This window comes from Tachypleus tridentatus, chromosome 1 (genome assembly GCF_004210375.1).
Source record: "Tachypleus tridentatus isolate NWPU-2018 chromosome 1, ASM421037v1, whole genome shotgun sequence".
NCBI classification, from domain to species: Eukaryota; Metazoa; Arthropoda; class Merostomata; order Xiphosura; family Limulidae; genus Tachypleus; species Tachypleus tridentatus.
Window position 1 is genome coordinate 101,546,530 of NC_134825.1, and position 20,558 is coordinate 101,567,087.

At 29.5% G+C, this 20,558-nt stretch overlaps 1 protein-coding gene across 7 annotated transcripts in view; it reads left to right on the top strand.

Moving 5' to 3' along the window:
- Nucleotides 1-20,558, top strand: part of LOC143257006 (dmX-like protein 2) — a 202,811-nt gene that overhangs the window by 102,454 nt on the left and 79,799 nt on the right. For all 7 annotated transcript variants that reach the window (XR_013031661.1, XR_013031660.1, XM_076515072.1 and 4 more), the window contains exons 28-33: nt 4,044-4,191; nt 4,726-4,785; nt 11,648-11,922; nt 15,013-15,110; nt 15,630-15,795; nt 19,615-19,918. Coding sequence is in view for 5 of the 7 variants with exons in the window: in XM_076515072.1 (XP_076371187.1) it covers nt 4,044-4,191; nt 4,726-4,785; nt 11,648-11,922; nt 15,013-15,110; nt 15,630-15,795; nt 19,615-19,918 (1,051 nt within the window). In the remaining 2 variants the exon portion in view is untranslated. The remainder of the gene's footprint in view (nt 1-4,043; nt 4,192-4,725; nt 4,786-11,647; nt 11,923-15,012; nt 15,111-15,629; nt 15,796-19,614; nt 19,919-20,558) is intronic.

A 20,558-nucleotide genomic window follows, 5' to 3' on the forward strand; every position in this document is an offset into this window, starting at 1 on the left:
TTTCCCCTCAGATTTCATGATGCAAAAATTATTAACATATTATAAAGCTGAGAATTTACAGGATTCATATTATGCTATTACTTAAAAAAATTCTTTCTAATATCTGTACAGTATATTATGAATTTTGATAATCTTTTGGTGACAAACACTAAACTTTTTACTGCATACAGCTCACTAATAAATGAATTTGTTTTTCAGAAAATTGAATTGATATAAACAAACAAACATTTCTTAAACAAAATTAATTTTGAGTGAGCAGATTTATTTGTATGAACCATAAAAAGTTATTGGTACACATTATAAATTAAATACATTTAGAACTCGGACTAAACATGATTGCATCACATGTGACCTTTATTGAATTGTGAATTTTTGCATGTTACTTATCTTAATTACAGTTGGATGGATATTAACTGATATGCACATTTTGTGTAATTACATGCTGATAGACAAATCCATATATCACAAAGCAAGTTCTGAAGAGATAAAATGTTTCTTTGTAAGCAACGTTTAGAACTGTTTATGTACATCAAAAGGATCAAGAGAAATTAATAACACATGAATGTGAACTATGTTGTTATCGTAAAGACATGATACAAGAATTAGTTTCCTCAGAATTATGGAAACTTGTTTCAAATGCCACATATATATATATATGTGTGTGTGGGTGTGGGTGTAAACTAAAAATAATGTATAGTGAGAATAATAAATAACATATTTAAAACATCACAGCATCAGCTATAACCATCTACTATTATAAAAAGTCAAGTGACTGTCAATAGTGAGGAGATAATTCCAAGAAAAAAATAATTGGATTCATAGTGTTGCATTGAATAAAAAATAATGCATTTAAATTTAAATTTATTGAGCCAAAGTTTTTAAAAGCTGTGCTAAGCACTAAGCAGTCTTGTTCAATTTCATAAATATCCACAGCAAATTTTTTTCAGAATGAAATATACTAAATCTGGAAACAGAATTTACATTCAGTATTTACAGTCAATATTCAAAAATTAATGGTTATCCTCACTTAACCATGTAAAAAGTTTACATTTTTTAAGACCAATACAAAACAGTTAACTGCACTTGCATATGGAATCTTCTACTACCATTAACTTTCAAAATCAAGGTACCATCATTACTTTTACAAACATCATATTCTCAAGAAAGAAAAAGGTGCATTTAAGTTTGCACAATTGTTTTTGGGCACTGGACATTTAATTTCTAAAATTTTGTTCCAATCTAACATTCCATCGGGACTGGCAGACAAGTTTTCCTCAGCAGACATAAATTCCTTTCTGTAATAAAGAGTAATCATTTTGTAATAAAATGTTCTTTATTTCTACTGCAGCCTTTTGTTCATGTTTGGTATATTTATTACTAATAAATATTCCCTTTTAACATTCATGGAGTTTGTGGTTTCCTTTGCAGGAAGTGTATGAGCATACTTGCTGTTATTATTTTCCTCCCATCTTTCTACAGAGTACTTTTATTCTGATCCATTGTTTCCTTTTGTAGCTACTCAATATGTTTTATGTTTAAGGCAGCATACTTATCTTAAAAATAAATGCATTTTACCCTGTGATGGTAGCAAATCATGCTCACTGTGATTTACCCGGGTGATCTTTTCAGCAGTGCAACATGAAAAAACTTTTGTTGTTCATTTCATTTGAAATATTGACAACAGTGGAAAATTCTGAACAGCAGCTGTGCCACATAGATAACTTGATGTGTCCCTAATACCCATAATATTATCATTGTCTGACATCACATCAGCACCAAGTTTAGACATTTTAAATTTTATACTTGCTAGTGGCTTGGATTCAAAGTTTCTTTTTATCTCTTTGTTCCACTTTGCACTTTCTGCAGTGAAGCTAAATCCTGTAAAGTTGTTCCTGACAACATTTTCAGATTTTGCAAGATAAACCTTTTCTGGCCATACACATACATCACCCCTTTCTCTACTGCCCCATTCGTATTGTACATGTACCTGGTTTACTCAGCTTACTGTTTGAGAAGAAGGTACATCAGCCTTTTCTTATTTGTAATATTACTGTTCAATATGTGATAAACATTGTCATTTTAAAAGAATAATTGTAAATTTGAAGACTATTATAGTTTTCATGTCTTCACCATCAATAGCTGTTGATGCAATTAAATAATTAAAAATATTACCACATATGATATTAGGCCCTTTTTTTCTTCATGTTGTTATCATCCAGTATTCAGGGAGTATTGAACTTGTGACTTCAAGTGATATCTTAGGTGATTTAATTCAAGTTTTTATCCCATTCTCACTTTGTTTATAGTTTTTTTTAACTCTTGTAATGGTAGAAGTTATCTCAATGCTGCCAATGGCCACTGTTGGTACAAAGGGCAATTATATTTTAAACTGTTTATAAATTAGCAATAGAAATGACTTAAAGTGCTTTATATTACTTTGTATAGTATTATTATATTTATTTTTATCAAGTTTAAATCTGCGTCATTGTTCCAGCATGTTATTTTCTTCTCAACATAAACAACTTAGGCCTAATAAAACAAACTTACATTTTGAATTAAACTTAATTTATAAGATAGCCTAAGTCTGATTATAAGTATAATCCAGTTTATAGATAATACTAAATTTTATAACATTCCCAATTTTTAGGAAACATATTTGAACCTAGTGAAAATTATGAGCAAATTATAGTTGCAACATAGAAATAAGAAAGTAAGTTTCAACATCTTTCATATTAAATGTGTACAGAAAAGCTCACCAAGTCTTAGTTTTCAATTGGTAACAAAGGAAGAGATGAAATGTTTTAAATTACTTCTATAATAAGCAAAGATTAAAAAAAAACATTCCAAATAGAATAATGCTTAAAAATTAAACTACTCTGTATTATCACAAACAATTTTTAGGATAAAACGACTAACAGTTAAAAGTTCCCAAATTAGACTTAACAACATAAAATTCAAAACTTAATCAACTAGTTGATTAATGCAGTTGCAACAGCAGTTAGATGAAATATGTCAGTTGCATTAGTTTCACAAGACCTGACTGAAAAGTTTTTGAAGACCATTGTTGTGCCAGTTTACAATAAATGAAGACCTTTTCAGTGATACTTAGTTGAAATATATGATTATAATAAAATGTACTCCAGCAAGCTTAACAGGGTTTAATGATCTTGGCTTTATATACATTATCCACAAACTCGTATTTTAATTTAATTCATCTGTTTGGAGTTTAAACAGAACAGTGTCGCCCAACTCGCTTCCATGGAAACAGTGTGCTTGATGTGAAAGGGTTTGTTTTGTTTTTTTTTCATCATTTGAAGACCCTATTAAGTTGAATAACATTGTCTGAGTATTGGCAAGAAGATGTATATTAAAAAAAACTATCTGGTCATGACAGACCTAATCAAACAAATTTTTAGAGGAATTCTACTTAGGAAACTAATTTGGTAACTTTTCAAGTATAAAAATATTACATAAGATGTCCAAAGTTTCTGTGCTTTAATTGGTAAGTTTATATTTTAAAGAACCTGTAGCTTGAATAATAAATTTCAAATGATTCATTTCTGTGCTAATTATTTTAAGGATATAAAAATATTCTTTTATTAAGCAAGTATGAAATGTATTTTTTTCTTTAAATCACTTAAATTTTATTTGATGTGTGTGTATCAGTTGTATTGCTAATTTGTGATAAAGTTGTGATATCAACTTTGTGAAATTTATTTTGTGAAGCATATTCTTTCATGAATGTTTTCCTTTAATAAAAGAAGTATTTGCCAATAAAATCCTTTGGTTATTAAATGTAACTCTAAATTTTATTTGGAAGTAGCATAAGACTTGTTTCTGATTTCAATGTAGTTAATTGATACACACACATCAAATAAAATTTAAGTGATTTAAAGAAAAAAATACATTTCATACTTGCTTAATAAAAGAATATTTTTCTTTACAAAAAAATTAATCCTGGATTTTTATGTTAATGTTGAAATAAGAAAGCAAGATGGCTCAGAATTGCTAAAAATTAAAATGATTTTGGTCTTTACCTTTAGGCTTATCTTCTAACAAAGCTATTAACACATATGCATCTACCTGGGCTTTCAAGTCTAGACCAAATGCACCTTTTAGCCTTGGCTGATACTGTTTCATCTTTCAGTACTACTTTGTTTGATAGATTCACCTTTGATCAAGAAAAACAAGGTACATTAGGTTCTTGAGAAAAAACAACAAAAAATAGTGTCTTTATTATAATATTTCTCTGCTTTTGGATTTGTATAGCTGTTGTCAATACCCACTTTATTTTTAGGGACTCGTACTTTAAAGGCTACTAACTTTAAAAGTTTAATCTTCTTTAAGTGGAGTTGCTTAGCTAATGAATCAATGCTGTTGCTTTATATGGTCATGTTGTATTAAATCACATTTAGGATTTTTAGGCCTAAGACCAGCCTATTGTGCTGAGTATGTAATACAATTGTAATTTCATGTTGATTATTAAAACATTTAGCTTTTTTCTAAATATGTAAATACTATTAAACATGCTATATGTATAAATAAACTATACAGTGTAAATTAAACATATCAGTTAGTGAATGACCTTTATCTAACCTGAAGTTTGACTTTTTTATACAATTTTATAAAGGATTTTATTGAGTAGAAAGACTGTAACGTTCAATTGACACTATTTTTTAAATTTGCTAAGTAATTCCATAAATATTTGTTTTGTTTTTTACATAGCTTCTGGTAATGATCCATTATCAGTCAAACTTGATGGAATGAACCTCCAAGCCACTACAGGTAATTTACTGGTATGTGTTAAAAATGTCATTAGTCGATTTGTGAAGGGAACTTATATGTGTAATATTTGCACTAGTTTCTCCACCATCTCGACATTGGTATTCTAGCTGTGTGTGGAGGTGAGGTATTATTTCATTAAATGAAAATGTATTTCTGATAGATACTTCTCTTCACATATGCACACTTTTTAGTGTTCATTTATTTATTGCTTTTTCAAAGAATGAGGATTCATGAGCATGATTGTAGAGAGAACCATTGAGCATGAAGATGTATTTCACCCATATTTGTGGAAGGTTCTGTAAATTAATGCTTCTACATGAAATTAGGTGACTTCATAGGCTGGTGGCTTGAAAGTCTTTAGCTGAACACAGACTGTAGAGAAAAGAAGTTATCTGTATATTGAAGTGAGCATCTATCAAAAATACATCATCAGACAAGGAAAATGTAAATTAAAAAATTTTTAGCTGTCAGGATTTTATGTATATACGAGGTCTGTTAAAAAATACGGACTGTTTGAATTGCGCAGCTCCAGTTGGTTCCAGGGGAATCCGCTTGGTGTCGCTAGGTTCACACAGATCAGCTGATTACGACGCCATTTCCCGATTGCAGATAGCTTCATTTGTGTATTAGCTACACGGTTTTAAGTGAAGTGCGATTTTTTCGTTTGGCAGATTTCAGAATGAATGATCTGAAGGAGCAACGACTTGCTGTAAAATTTGTGTTAAACTTGGAAAATCTGCGACTGAAACTTTTGCTATGCTTAACACGGCTTACGGTGATGTTGCTATGAAGCGTATGGCATGTTTCAAGTGGCATGAATGTTTTAAGGATGGTCGACAGTCCATTGAAGATGATGAGCGTCCTGGACGTCCTTCCACGTCAACTGACGACCCACACGTCGACAAAATCAACACCCTGGTGTGGGCAAATCGACGTTTGACTGTCAGGGAGCTTGCTGAAGAGTGTGGGATATCAGTTGGATCTTGTTACGAGATTTTGACCGAACAATTGAAGATGCACCGCATTGCTGCAAAATTCGTGCCTCAGAACTCGTGAGTTTTTGGCCAAACACTCGATCACTGTTCTTCCCCACAACAAGTGGAAACATCGTTGGGATAAGTGTGTGCATTGGGGAGGAGAGTACTTTGAAGGGGTTCCAGACCTGTAACTTCTAAATAAAGTACATTATGTTTTATGACATCAGTCCGCATATTTTTTGAACAGCCCTCGTAGGCTTGGATTCTTCTGCAGTAGGTGTGTGTGGTTTGCTAGTGATAAATGTCAAGAATAAACAGACATTACACAATCCACTTGTTTTAAAATAATGCATTCAAAACAAACACATATACAAAAATTCTTTACACTATAGGAAGTCACAGTTGTATCTAAAACTATTTTTTCTTGCTAAAAGGCCACTTAGGCTGATTCAATTACTTCAGGATCCAACTGACAAGACAAAGTAAATTTTCTCTACTCCTATCACAATACCATCAATGAATAATTCACTTATATTTCCTGTGGGTTACCAAAGTTGTTCTTCTTGATGACAAGAAACTCACTTGAAATAAAAATGTATCTCAGGTTAACCTGAATATGACCTAGGAAGGTTGAAACATTGTTCTTTGTTTATCAATAATTGTTAACACCCATACCAGCCATTCTGAGATACAAAGTTGTGTTCTAAACTTCATATAATTGACTCCTTTTTGTTAAAGCCCACAGAGATGTAGTCAATAAGTAGATGGTTAAATAATTTCTGTTTTTATTACAGATGACTGATTAACCAGATTATAACCCTCTTGCATGTCATGCAGGTCAAAGTGCATGTCATGACTTTTTGTAGTTACATTCAAAATTTAGTTAAAATATTATGGTATGTGAATGAACTTGGGATAAAAATATAGTTAATAAATCAAATCTTAGTATTATATGTTTAAAGTTGTTTACTTTATAAGAAACATTTAAAAAATCTTCAATCTCACTTTAGCACCCTTTAGAGAAGTATCGAATTTAAAGTAAATTGCTCATTGTAATATCATTATTTTTTAAGCTAGCATAATTTTTATAGCTTTTATTCATATTTGATTACAAAACTGTAAAATAGAAAATTAGGCCCTTCTTATCATGCCCACTTGTCATATTCTTTTACAAATTTCCAGTAGTTTTTACAGACATTTAATACTATATTATTTATAATCAGTAGAAAACCAAGGTTTTGAGATACCAAAGGGTATATTGTGTTTTATGTAAAGAGGATAATTTATTTCACTTCTAACTCAAACTTTATTCCCATAAGAATTACACTGATTAGCTTAGCTGAATTTTTAAAGGCTCTTATCACATAGTTAGAGAGCTAGAAAAATTGATACCTGTAGGATAATGTCTGCATTTTAACTATTGTTATTCTGTGTTCTGATGTACATTCTTTAATGAAATATAAAAAATTAGTGTTAGTTGTACCATAAGTTTAAAATAGTATGGTTAACTTTCACTGACAATTGACAGCTCCCCCAAAAAAAATTGCTGATATGTATTATATTCTTGTTATTTATCAATTTTCTTTCTTTATTATAAAAGTAAATAAAATGTAAACAAATACACTTACTAAGTTAGATTACGTAAGATACAGAAAAATAATAATTTTGTTTTTCAGAGATATGCTTGAGAGTAGCTTATGTGTTACTTAATTTGATAGTAATTTATCAAGTGATTTACAATTTTTGTAGCAGAATTACTAATTAGACAGGGTTCAAATGGCAGTAAAACCATAAAAATTAAGTAAAAACACAGATGTATACAGCTATAAGTTTTAAGCTATTTAAAATAAGTCTAATTTCTTGTTTCAAATTGAAGTTAATCTAGAAAGAAGAAAAGGTAAATTTTTGTTTTTATGGTGGTTATAATATTAGTCAAATTAACCAAGTGTGCACAGGTTATTAACAATAAAAATATAGTTATAGCAAAAAAAAGTTTGAAATTTATTTAGGATATTTTTGAGGGTTCTCAAATGAAACTTGAGTTTTCAGATGAAGGAAAGTATTTTCAATTTTAACATGAAAATCACACTGTATCTGTAAAAGAGAACACTTTGACTCTATATATTGATGGAGAATTTTTTTAGTAAATATACTTCATTAAAAATTCATTTTTATTTATTTGTAAAAGACTTGTAATATTTAATGAAGTCATACACAATTTCATTAGGATACAGAGAACATATTAAAAGTTATAGTATGAAAAACTATAGGTCAATTTGTGGTCAAGATTTAGTTCAAATTGACCAAGCCTGAAATGAGAGAGTTAATCAATATAATGAGTTAATTATGAGCATAAGTTACATCAGTTATATAAAATAATCAACTACTTAATTTCTGTTGAATCAATTAATGTTATAAAGATAATCAAGTAACAGAAATTAATGTTTCAGATTACTACTGTTTTGAATTATTTAACCTATCAAAGTATTCAAGGTATTGCTATTATGATTTACTATTATTATTTTTCATTAAGGTTGTTTTTCTCACAAAAGTAATCAACTGATTGAAATTAATGTTTCCAAGTATTTTAATTATCCAATTCTCATGTAAGAATAATCAGTTATTTGAGAAAGATTAATTAATGAGCCTCATAATCTGTTAGGAGATTCCACTTCTTGCCCAGCTATACCTTTTATACACACAAATCATTTTGTTAAAAAAAATGTGGTTATGGTGTTTTACAGCTTTGAAAATGTTACTTATCAACTGAGTTGAAGTATTTTAATGTTTTCTTATACTATCTACTCTCTAGTCATAATTTATTTAAAATAAATTTTTAAATCTATAAATGTGACAAAATTCGTTATAAAAACATATTTTTTATTTTGTCATTTGGATATACCTTTTGGTATGTATTATTGTCAATGTTAAAACTACTTGTGAAAAGGACAGCCAGCCATGAATAACATTTCTGTACATATTTATTATTTTTATTATTATTGTTAAAAATACACCAAAACTTCAAATGTCGAGATAAGTCACAATAAACTTTTCAGTATCTATTAAATGATAAATCCTAAATAGAAACATGTACATCATAGGCCATAACCTTTTACTAATAACAAAGAAATGTAAACAAATTTCTACCAAAACTAGTTTATTAATTTATATTTGGTTTGTTCTCAGGGCACAAATTTCTTATCTCCTTTAACAAATTAGTTTTTCATTTTGATCAACTGTTTTAATTTGTGTCTCATGATATGTTGTGATAATTAGCCTAAACAGTGAGTTAAATGTTACATTGAAGATGATTTTTGCCATTTTCTCATCTGTGTATATATGAGTCATTTGCTGTTTTAAGTGTAATTGTGTGACTAACTTGTGGAGGTCTAACTAAGAATGTAATAATAAAATATTTTAATATGTATCGATAAGGGTTTTCTTTTAATAAATAACTTTTTAAGTGTATAATTAATTTTGCTAGCACATTCATCATTTTACTGGACACTCCTATGAATAATGTGAAATCAGGATAGACACTCATGACATGTTTTTTTAATTTTATTGTCATGCTTTTTACTTGCTCATCTACTTGTACTGTAACACAGTTAAAGCCTGAAGTATCAGCTACAGAATGGTGTATTACTGTATTTCACTAATCAAAAGGCTTAGCCATGGGACAGGAGGTTTGGACTTTTTTAGGCAAACAACAGATATAAATGAGGAGTCAATAAATTAGTTAGTTAAACTAATGTTCTCAGCTAATGGAGTTTGTAAAATGTTTCAAGTGAGTTTTTGCTTAAAGCAATACCTATGTTTAAAATACAATTGTTGAGTTGTGGATTTTTCATATCATACATTTAAGTCATATAAATACCTCTAAAACATAAATAACACTATGTAACACAAATGTCGTTACTGGATAGTATGTGTTATTTCTTAATTGCTTATGTTGTAAAAGTACAGAAAATATCTATTTTTCCCTTCATACTTTGCTTTTGCAACCTGAATAACGAAATTTAGAAATTAACCTATTTTTTATGTAAAAATATGCAAATTTGCACATTTTCATTTACATAAGATCTGAATAAAACAACATATGAATCAAGATTTACATGTATTTATACTAAAGTTATACAAAAATGTTTAGAAGTAAGTAGTTTTCAAGATTTGTGCCTGTAATGTAAATCACTTTCACGTATCATTCCCAAATATAGTCTCCCATCATGTTTTTGTTATATGCTCCTTGGTAGAGGTGTTGAAAGTCCAGTATATCTTGGTGAAAGCACTCGCCTTGTTTCTCTGAGTATGCTTCTATGTTCTCCTTGAATTTATTAAGATGAGCGTCAAGGATATGGACTTTCAGGGACATCCTGCAGCCCATTTTGCCTTAGTTCTTCACCAGAACCTCAACCAGTTCCATATAATTTTTGGCCTTGTGATTGCCAAACAAACTCTAAACCAGCACGACAAAGCTGCCCCAAGCTATTTTCTCTACCTACTGAGCTTCTTGGGGAATTCTATGCACTCCAGGATCTTTATTTGTAGTCCAACAAAGACACCAGCTTTGACCTTTGCCTCAGACAGCTTAGGGAAGAAGCTTCAAAGGTACTTGAAGGCTGCAGACTCCTTATCAAGTGTTGTGACAAATTGTTTCATAAGACACAGTTTTATGTGCAATAGTGAGAACAACACCTTTGGAAGTCCACTAGTGGCTCACACTTGACATTGTGCCTCCTCACAGAGACTCATTTTGCTGTGACCAGTTCTTCCTATTGTAGTGTGCTTCAGTGTCCCTGCTATTCCAAAGGCAAAGATAACAGGGAAACTTGGTAAAGCCTCCTTGGATACCCATCAGGAATGCCTCCATTTTGAAGTCTCCAATAACCTCCCAGCCATACTCATCATACTTCATACCTGTATGTATGTATGTATATGTGTGTGTAATATTACTGTGGAAAGTTTCAGAAAATTCTCATGAGTTCTACAACATTCTAGAAAATTTTTGTTAGTTTGAGAAAATTCTCTGTCAGCTACTCAACACTGAATGTACCTGGAATGTTCTGGAAAATAAGTAAAGTTGAAAATTTCATAACCCAGGTATTTTCTATTTACTTTAGGCATAAGCAATTGGGAAATAACACTTTCTGCCTAGGAACAAGAAAAAGTAAATTTTTTTTACATTGTGTAATCTTTGACATCACAAAGGAAAATAAGATTGAATCAATATGAGTGAGTTAATAAATGAAAGAGAAAAGAAATATTTGTATAAAGTGACAACACTGAGACCAATTAACATTGATTTATGACTGAGAATAACTGGTCTACCATGCATGTTGTTACAGCTTAAGGTAATTACCCACAGTAGAATTGAGGCCAGTTAAAATGACAAATATTTGTGATTTGAAATAATGAACATCAGATATTTTATTCACTGAGAAAAAGTGGGCAACATATTACATTTCAAAGTTTTTGTTGTTTTATCAGGCAAATATTCACTGTATTGTACTTTCTTTCAAAAGAAATATGATATTACTGAAATATATATATGTGCTTTGCATGCATTAGCTTACTTTACAGTTAATCAAAATATTGAACTGTAATTGCACATACAAGGTTCATCAGAATTTACTTAATACTAAAATTTTCCTCTTTCTCTAATTCCTGTTACAAGAAACAGCTTTTGTTAACAGTTTTAACATATTTAATTCTGCAAATAAAAATGATGATTTATTTTTCCTTACTTTTCTGTATTTTATTTTGTGGTAATTGATTCTTCAATAATATTCAAAACAGTGTATTAAGAAATTAAAGTTTGTCTCAAATGTTATTATGACATAATGATGTGTAAATATAAAAGGTGATGTAGGGATTATTTTCTGTAGAATCTTTAGATGATTGTGGTTTACGTTTCCTGCTTGCCATGCGCCATTACACATACCTGCTTAGATGCCTACCAACTGCACAGCGTGCTCAGCTGCAACAACGAGGGCTTAACACAGATTGTCTTGTTTGGGCCTTCCATTCTGAGACACAAGAGGAACTACTAAAGTTTCTCCCCTGCATGCAGAAAGAAAACCCACTATGGTGTGAGCTTCGAGAAGTTGGTGTAGGTTGGTGGCTGCGAAGCAACAACACTTTACGTAGACTAATAGAAAAGGTTTGTGTCTTAACCTTGTTAAAAATATTAGTTTGCTTAGAAAAGTACCTAAAGCTATATTTATTCAAGATGCTATAGTTCACTGTTTGTTGCAAAACACTGATTTTACTGAATGATGGAGGATAAAGTTTTGTGGAAAGAAAATTAAATTTACATGTTAATAGTGTCAGTACTTTACCTGAACATTTATATTAGGCACTGATAAGAGTGGTTAAGAAAATAAATTAGTTTACTCAAATATTTAATCTATCGATTAGCTGATTAAATAGTGAACCTATTCTTAGCATAGTAAATATCAGTAATTTCATTAAGTTTTTAAACATAAGTACCAAAAATAGGTTAAAATATGCTTAGGCTATAAAAGTAAGTTTGATTCTCATATTTTCTTTTTTCAATTCATGTGCAATGTTACAATTCATCATAATATTATTGATTCTGAGTTGTATTCCATACTTTGTGAATCATAGCTCATGCACAGACTTCATGAAATTGCACATAGAATTTATTAGCTGACTTAATTTGTAATTTTTATTTGAAATGAGAAGGTTTAATAAAAACATGCTTTCTTCAGGATTGTTTGATGAGAAATCATGTTAATTGTAGAAATGAAGGATAAAGTCACTTGTGAGAACTTAAAAATTATTCATCATTGAAGATTTCCACATTTGTGATAACATCTTTTGGATGTGTGCATGATAAAACTGTTAATATGAAATGTGCAGTACAGTAGAGAAAATTAGTAAAAGAAACATGAAACTATGTGTAAATACTCTTCAATGTTCCATAAATGTTTAGATTCAAATGTTGTCCTCTATTGGCCAAAGTAATTGTGAAAGTAAGTCAAATAGCTTTACTGAAACATGTGTATTTTGAAGAATTTATGAAAAAAATGATTTTGCCACAACACAAGTCAGTTAAAGTTCCAAAACATGTTAGAACAAGACTGGAAAAATCTTTGAATGGTTGACTGAACAACATTGATAAATAATTCTGTGGGGAAAAAATATTCTAGGTTTCGAAATTACAGTCATCTTTATTGTAAAAAAATTTGTGATAATTCACTCTAAACACTGTAAGGTGAAATATACATTCAGTTGGCCAAAGTGTTATGCTGCATACAGTTTGAGGTCAAATATATGGACAAAGGATAAAAATGTTGATAAATTACTGAAGGTATAAAACCATAGTAAATAAAATTATATCTTTGTATGTTTTTATGTATGAACTATATTTTTTTTGTGTGTGTTCACAAGGTAAATTTAGATTGTTAGTAAATTTGTTATAAAGAAAATTTTCATTCTTAATCATTTGGAATCTTCAATAAGTGAAATTTAATATGATATTTTGTATTTCTTCAAACAAGTCAGTATTTTAGGAAATTGTTTTAGTTTATTTTGCTGGTGCTTTGTATGATATAAAGCAAACTGCCATCTCCAGAAACTGGTTTTTAGCAAATGTTATATTTATATCCAAATAATGAGAATAGAAACCATTCTTGTTCTTGCTTATTTGCTGTTAATGAGAAAATGCCTTGTTAGAACAGTATTTAATTTGCACGTGCACACACACACACACTCACTCATGCCTGAAGAATTCATGTGTATATATACACATGCACTCTAAATAGTTTTTGCCCTTTATACTTTAAAGTTTTAATAGTAGGTGACCCCAACTATTTGTTATTATTCATTCAAATATTAAAAAAGGATATATCTACATTTCATTTATTTTCTTCCTAAAGATTGTACAAGATTCCTAAATTTTCAGCACGTATTAAACATATTTCTCAAATAACACATGTATGAATCATAACGTACTTAACTGCTTAGTATGTATTAAACTCTGTACACATGTTATAACATGTTTTATTAATTTATCAACTTCATCATTGTATTGTGTGAAGATCAATGTTTGTATGAAGTGACTTAAATCTCGAAATGTATTAAAAAATGTAAAAACAACAACAATATACCATTAAAAGAGTGTAAGTAATTATTTCTTAATAACAAACATCTCACTCCTATACAATTCTGTTAAGTTATTTTAATAGTTTTGATTATGATGCATAAAAAATAGGCTAGAAAAGTGAATTATTGAAATCCATTCTCTACCATTTATTTTGAAGGGAATTCTTAAAGAGATAGGAGAAATGACAAAAACTTCAAATGTTATTGGGCAATCCAACCAAAAGAGAAGGTTACAAACTATTAGTTACTTAAAAACTGGTACAAGTAAAGACTTTTTGTATTGGTGGTGAACATAAGTTGTTTCTATAGAACTTTATCATTAAGTTAAATCCTATTATTACTTATTTGGGTGCAAGTTAACAAAACATAGACATAATAACCTTCTAAATAAAATATATAAATTTAAATAGGATAGAGATTCATTTAAATAACTAAAGTGATTACTGAAATTATATGTACATTAAAAACAAATAAAATAATTGAGAAATATTTTTTTGTGATATTGGTAACAAAATTTTAAAATCTTGTTATTCACTTAAAAACAACTGATTGGAAAGATGTACTTCTTGTCTGAACTGTAATTTTGAAGGAAATATTTTTAGCTATTTTTGGTCTGCTGAGGTTATGTTTATGTAAGCTTTCTGTCTCAGAAATAAGATAAAAGTTTGTAACTACAGTGCTAATTATATGTAGAGCTTTAACTTCCTTTTATTGACTTGAGTTATATTAGCATGGGTAAGTTCCATATTGGATACAGAAGTTTGAAATGGTGGTTTTGGCCATGAAGAAACCAATACAGAAGAAAAAGTAGCATACAGACTTTGTTTCATCTGTCCCTTTTTTTTTTTTTTTCACAGTCATGAGCCTGCAAAGTGATTTATTCCATAATCCTAGTAGGAATGAATGTGTGTGTGTGTGTGTGTGCTGGCAAACATGGAGTGAAAAATGTGGTCATAAATGCTCAAACATTTTCAACTCTCGCTAAAGAATTTGTTCTGTGCTAATTCCAATATGATTGTAAGAAGAAGAAATAATTCTCAAAACAATAAAACTGTTGGTAATTTATTTTTTATACTAACAGTATAACTTTGGGTGTGTGTGTGTGTTGTTTTTTTATTATTAGGTAGCAAAGTGTGCTTTCCAATCCAGAAATGACCCTTTGGATGCAGCATTATTTTATCTTGCTATGAGGAAGAAGAATATTGTTTGGGGACTGTTCAGGTGACTTAAATACTTGAAGAGTTAAAAATTTGTATTTCCCAGATTTGTTTCATTTGTTATTTGCTTGCATTTGCACAAGGTACAAGTTCAATTAATATATATATATATAAAATTTCATTCACAGAAGCATATTTAAATATAATTGTGTTAACCCTTAGACAGAGTCATCATCAGTTGATGCTGCTACCTGCAACATTCCCTCTGTTTAAGGGTTGATGATAATTTTTGGTTCTAAAAGTGTCAAATATTGAATACAAATCTGTTTCCATTACCTATTGAAAGTTTGAAAGTATATGAGCAATAACAACTTCTAGCAAAATAATACAATGTACAAGTTTTTAGGTAAAAATTTATTCAGTAGTCATTATTTATTCATTACTTTCCATTTTCTAAACGTCTCTTGTTATATACAAGTTTTTTTGCATCTAATCAGTTTAAGAAAAATCATAAACAGTTTTCTCATCTGAAATATACCTGAGAAGTAGCAAGAATTAGAATGTATTTTATAACACGTTCCAGGTCCATTGGTGATCAGAAGATGACTGCATTCTTCCAAAACAACTTTGATGAAGACCGGTGGAGAAAATCTGCTTTGAAAAATGCTTTTGTACTTCTAGGGAAGCAACGTTTTGAACATGCTGCTGCTTTCTTCATGCTCGCAGGAGCAATTCGAGATGCTATTGAAGTATGAAAACTTCTATTTGTATATTACAAAAGTATTGTAATTATTTTTTTTGCAGATTGTTGAGTATAAAAAAAAGTTTAATAGTGATTTCTGCTGTGTCAATTATAGATAGTGTATTGGCAAAGTACTGTATTAATTCATACAAGCGAAAAGCAGTGTTATGGGGATTTTTTCTTAGTGTTAAGGAATATCTTTCAAAATTTTCCATTGCACTTCTTTCAATACAGTCTGAACTGCAGATAGCCTAGTTGCTTTGCACCATAAACTGCCAAACCAACCAATATCTAGTTTACAGATACAAGTCTAATCTTTATCAATGATATTTGTGCTTTAAAATGTTATATAAATTATAACATTATATAATATTTTCCTAGTGAACTGTATAAATATAAATATCTAACATTAATTTTATTAACTTCTGCAGATGACTAAACTGTGTATTGTGCAGTTTTTGTTTTTGTATTCTTTTTGTTAGCCATAACTTGAATTTTTTTTACACAAAATACACAAAATGATTTTAAGCTGCTGGAAGCACATAAGATGAGCTAAGAATTAATAGTTAACTATGTATAGACCACCTAAAGAAGATCTTGACAAATAAGGATGCATCTCAGCTTGAAGAATAGATATGCCTTCCAGCAACAGACTGATGTAAAATTTGATATGTTAAATTTCAAAATTATGTAAATAACCAGCCAGTGATTTCTTATATCATTTTTCTCCTTTTCTATGTTTAAAGATGTTCAGTAATTATTTCACTCAGGTTGAATGTAGCTTCTTTAGAAATATTTCATAATCACTTGACACTTTGTGCTGCAGACATCTTTTCCTATACATATCACAAGGTTTTGGAAAATTACATTCATAATTTTAATATTAACATTTTCTCTGATCATTTTTTTTGTGCATGTCACAAGAATTTGAGTTATATTTAAAATTTAATCAAACTACTTTCTCATCATGATATTTGAATAAAATTGACATAAAAACATAGCTAATAATTCAAATTTTAGCATTATACAAGTTTTAAATTCTTAATTTTATAAGTGAATATTTTAAAAAGAATTCACTTTCTCTCGGTGTGAGAATTATGACATTTGCTCTTTTGTGCCCCCTCTTTTCTAATTTATTTACTACCCCTGTAAGGAGTATAAAATTTAATGTAACTTACTCATTATAATATTTCCATCATTCATGAAGGCTTTTAGAGCCTTCAATCTTATTTAAGATCAATAAAATGGAAAATCGGACCCCTCATGCCACACCCACCTTGCCATATTGCCAGTAATTGTCTGTAATGTTTAATGCTACATCATTTATAATAAATAGAAAGGCATGGTTTTTATCTTTCAAATGATGCATTATATTACTTTGTTTTTTTCATTTCACTTGAATTTCAAACTTTATACCACACGAAAAATATTGATGGAATTAGCTGCATTTTAAATGGCTGTTGTTCCATTGCTAGAAACCCATGAAAATTGTTATAATTATGGGCCATTGTCTGCTTTTTGTATGTTATTATTGTGTGTTTTTTGATGCATTATTTAATTAAATAAAATCGTTAGTACAATAGTACTGTTAGTATTTAAAAAACAAAAAAGTGGAGTAAATATTATCAACAGTTAACAGCAGTAAAAAGACCCAGTTAGCTACTTTACATCTTGTTTGTCATGTATTTTCTTTATTTATTATTAGAAACTTGCTGGGTTAAATTAGGTAATATAACTAATAATAATAATTATAAAAAAAAATTTCACAAGGTATGCTTGTGAACATCTTGCAAGTAGCCTACATTTTCTGGTTAAATAGTTACTACACAGGATCATCTATAAAAGTTGTAATGTTTTCAAATGAGACTAAATTCAAGTTCTTTCAAATACTTTACTATTCTTCTGAAGTTTGGGGTTTTGTTTGAAAACATAATGTAATTCATAATGGAGTAATGTGATTTACACAAAGTGAAATTATAAATTATTTGGTGCATTGTTGCATATGGTTCAAAGGATGATAAAACAAACTTCTGAGTATAAAAATGTATATGCTGTTACAAGTTTAAAGCTGCTCAGAATAAATGAAAGTATTTATGTTGCAGTTTGAATTCATTCTAGAAAAAAAAAAGGTAATTTAGTTTTATTATTTTTGTTGTTGTTATTGCAAGGTTGATAAAATTAACCAATCTCTGTGTACAGTTAGGGTAGAGAAAATAAGATAAAATATGAAATTTTACTGAAAACAAAATTGTTTAAGGTGAGAAAATGTATATTTAATGATAATGAAAAATTACTTTGCACTCAGAGCTGTCAACTCTTTGACTCCATATATTTATAGAGAAAACTTTTGTGAAAATACTTGAGTAATTTTTTCTTCTTCTTCTACAAATGACTCTAAATGATTACTTGGAAGCTTGTGAAAGTTTGTGAAGATACACAAAACGTATTAGAAGTTATAGTAAAGAAACTGAAAAGATAAATTTGGGATTTATGAAATCAGGTGATTAAACTGAGCTCATAGCAAGAGTTAAATATCTAGGATCTTTTTTTACAATTTCTGAGGAAATTTCTTTTGTTGCTGATACTAGATTTACTTTAGATAAAATCCATTTGTAGGCTACAGGAATGTTTCTGTATCAAGAATTCAGGTAAGAATGCTTAGAGTTTAAAAGCTTTAAAAACCATAATGACTTAAAGGTAGTACAATGGCATGAAGTTGTAGGCAATTATCAATCAGATTTTGTAATGGGCCATGTAACTACTCCAGTAGACCTGAAAAATAAGATAAAAGGGCAAACTGAAATATGTTAATGAATGTGAAGGTTAAAATCTGCAATATATAAAATAAAACTAATATTTTTTGTTTTGACATTGTATATTTAAATACAAAGTCACATTGTGTTAGTGGAATAAAATATACAGAAGAGTTTTGAGTATTAGCAAAACACTGGGGGTACATTTGAAGGTTTTAGGCTAATGACAAAAAATAAAACAAAAGGGTGTATTTTTTTATGAAAACTGTCTTAAAACAAACTTTTATAAATACAAGAAGCTACAAATAAGTAAAAATATTAATCCCTTTCATGATTTGCCAAAGATAACTTGGGTGTCATCCATTGTTCAAAGAATATTTGGCTGAGGTAATTGAGACAAATCATCTTGTTATATTTTTAAATATTTACCCAAATATAGTTGCATGTTATCGTGTGTTACAACAGACCATCATAAAGAGAGAAAAAAGCTGCATTTTTTTAGCTTATTTGCAAAAACAACCAAGTCCAGTAGTTCTAGTTTCTTACCTTAAAAATGTAGATCAGATGGATAAATTTAATATTTAATGAAGATAAGTTTAAAACTATTTAGGTGCTTCAGACTTACTTTCAGAGTGCCAATGATAATACTCATTGTATCATTCCTAAGTTATAATTTAAATTTGCTACATCCCCCGTTCCTGCTAAGAAAACCACACTAAACTTTATAATGTTTTGAGAATGAAATAAGCAGTTTCTCCAAAGTGCAACATGGAAGAAGTAGTATTTATCTGACTTGTATCAAGTAAGTTAATCATCTTTTTGTTCTTGGCCTTACAAATTTGTAAAGGTAATCAGTATGCAATAAATATAGTGGGTATTTTATATTGTAATAATTGAAACCTTTGTTAATCAACCTCATTTCCAGAGGCAGCTGCATTCTGTTTTGTTTTCTTTTTGGAAAGTGTTAAAAATGATGTATTAATTTTGCAAAATAGTAAACATATACAGATGAATAATCTCATATAATTTATTTATGAAAGCTTGTATTTATTCTATATTTTGGTTTGTTTTAGGTGTGTTTAAATAAGCTGAATGACTTTCAGCTTGCCATGGTTATTGTTCGCTTATATGAAGGAGATTTAGAAATAACCCCTACAAACCTTCGAAGGCTTATCTATGAAGAAATCCTAGGCTGTAATGCTGAAGGCAACAACAACTCTGTGTCACATGTTCATCCTGATCCTTTCCTGAGAAGTATGGCACATTGGCTTTTGCAGGATTATAGTGGAGCCTTGAATACTCTCCTCCAAACTGGAGTTGGACAGTCTCATCCAAGAATAGTAGAAGAGGATGAGAAATCTAGCAATAAATCATCAGGTGGATTGTAACAAAAATGCATGTATTTTACTTAAAACCTGTTAAAACACTTGAATTACAATATTTTTTACCATAAAAGAGTTTCTACTATATGTATCTTTTGTACTTTGTTTCTCTCTTTGTCCTTTCTATTTCTCAAAAAACATTAAATATATTTGTAACATTCCTATCATTTTAAAAGTAATTTATTCTGCTGTTAGTCACAGGTAGTCATACTGTAGAAGTTTCTTGTATCATATCTGTACATTTTGCAAGCATGTTGCTTTAGGCTGGTTAGCTAGGCTTGTTCACTTGTTCTTAATTGTTATCTTTTCAATTTAATTTTTAATCATTAATATTTAATAATGCTGTCATTACTTGAGTAAAGTAATAGTTTTCCTTTGTTAACAACTTAAGGTTGAACAAGGCTTAGTTATTGGCATGCTAAATTCAAAGATCTGTTGTTCATATCCTGTTGCTACAAGATTGTCATACTTTGGTCATGGATTTTTTTTATAAGGGTGATAGTCAAACACCACAATTTGATAATAGCAACCTATGACTTTGTAGTTAGTGATGCTGTCTAACTGCATTTCTTCTAGCCTATTAGTGAAAATGAGTAATGGCTGGAAGAGATAGCACTTATGTGAGTTTGTGCTAA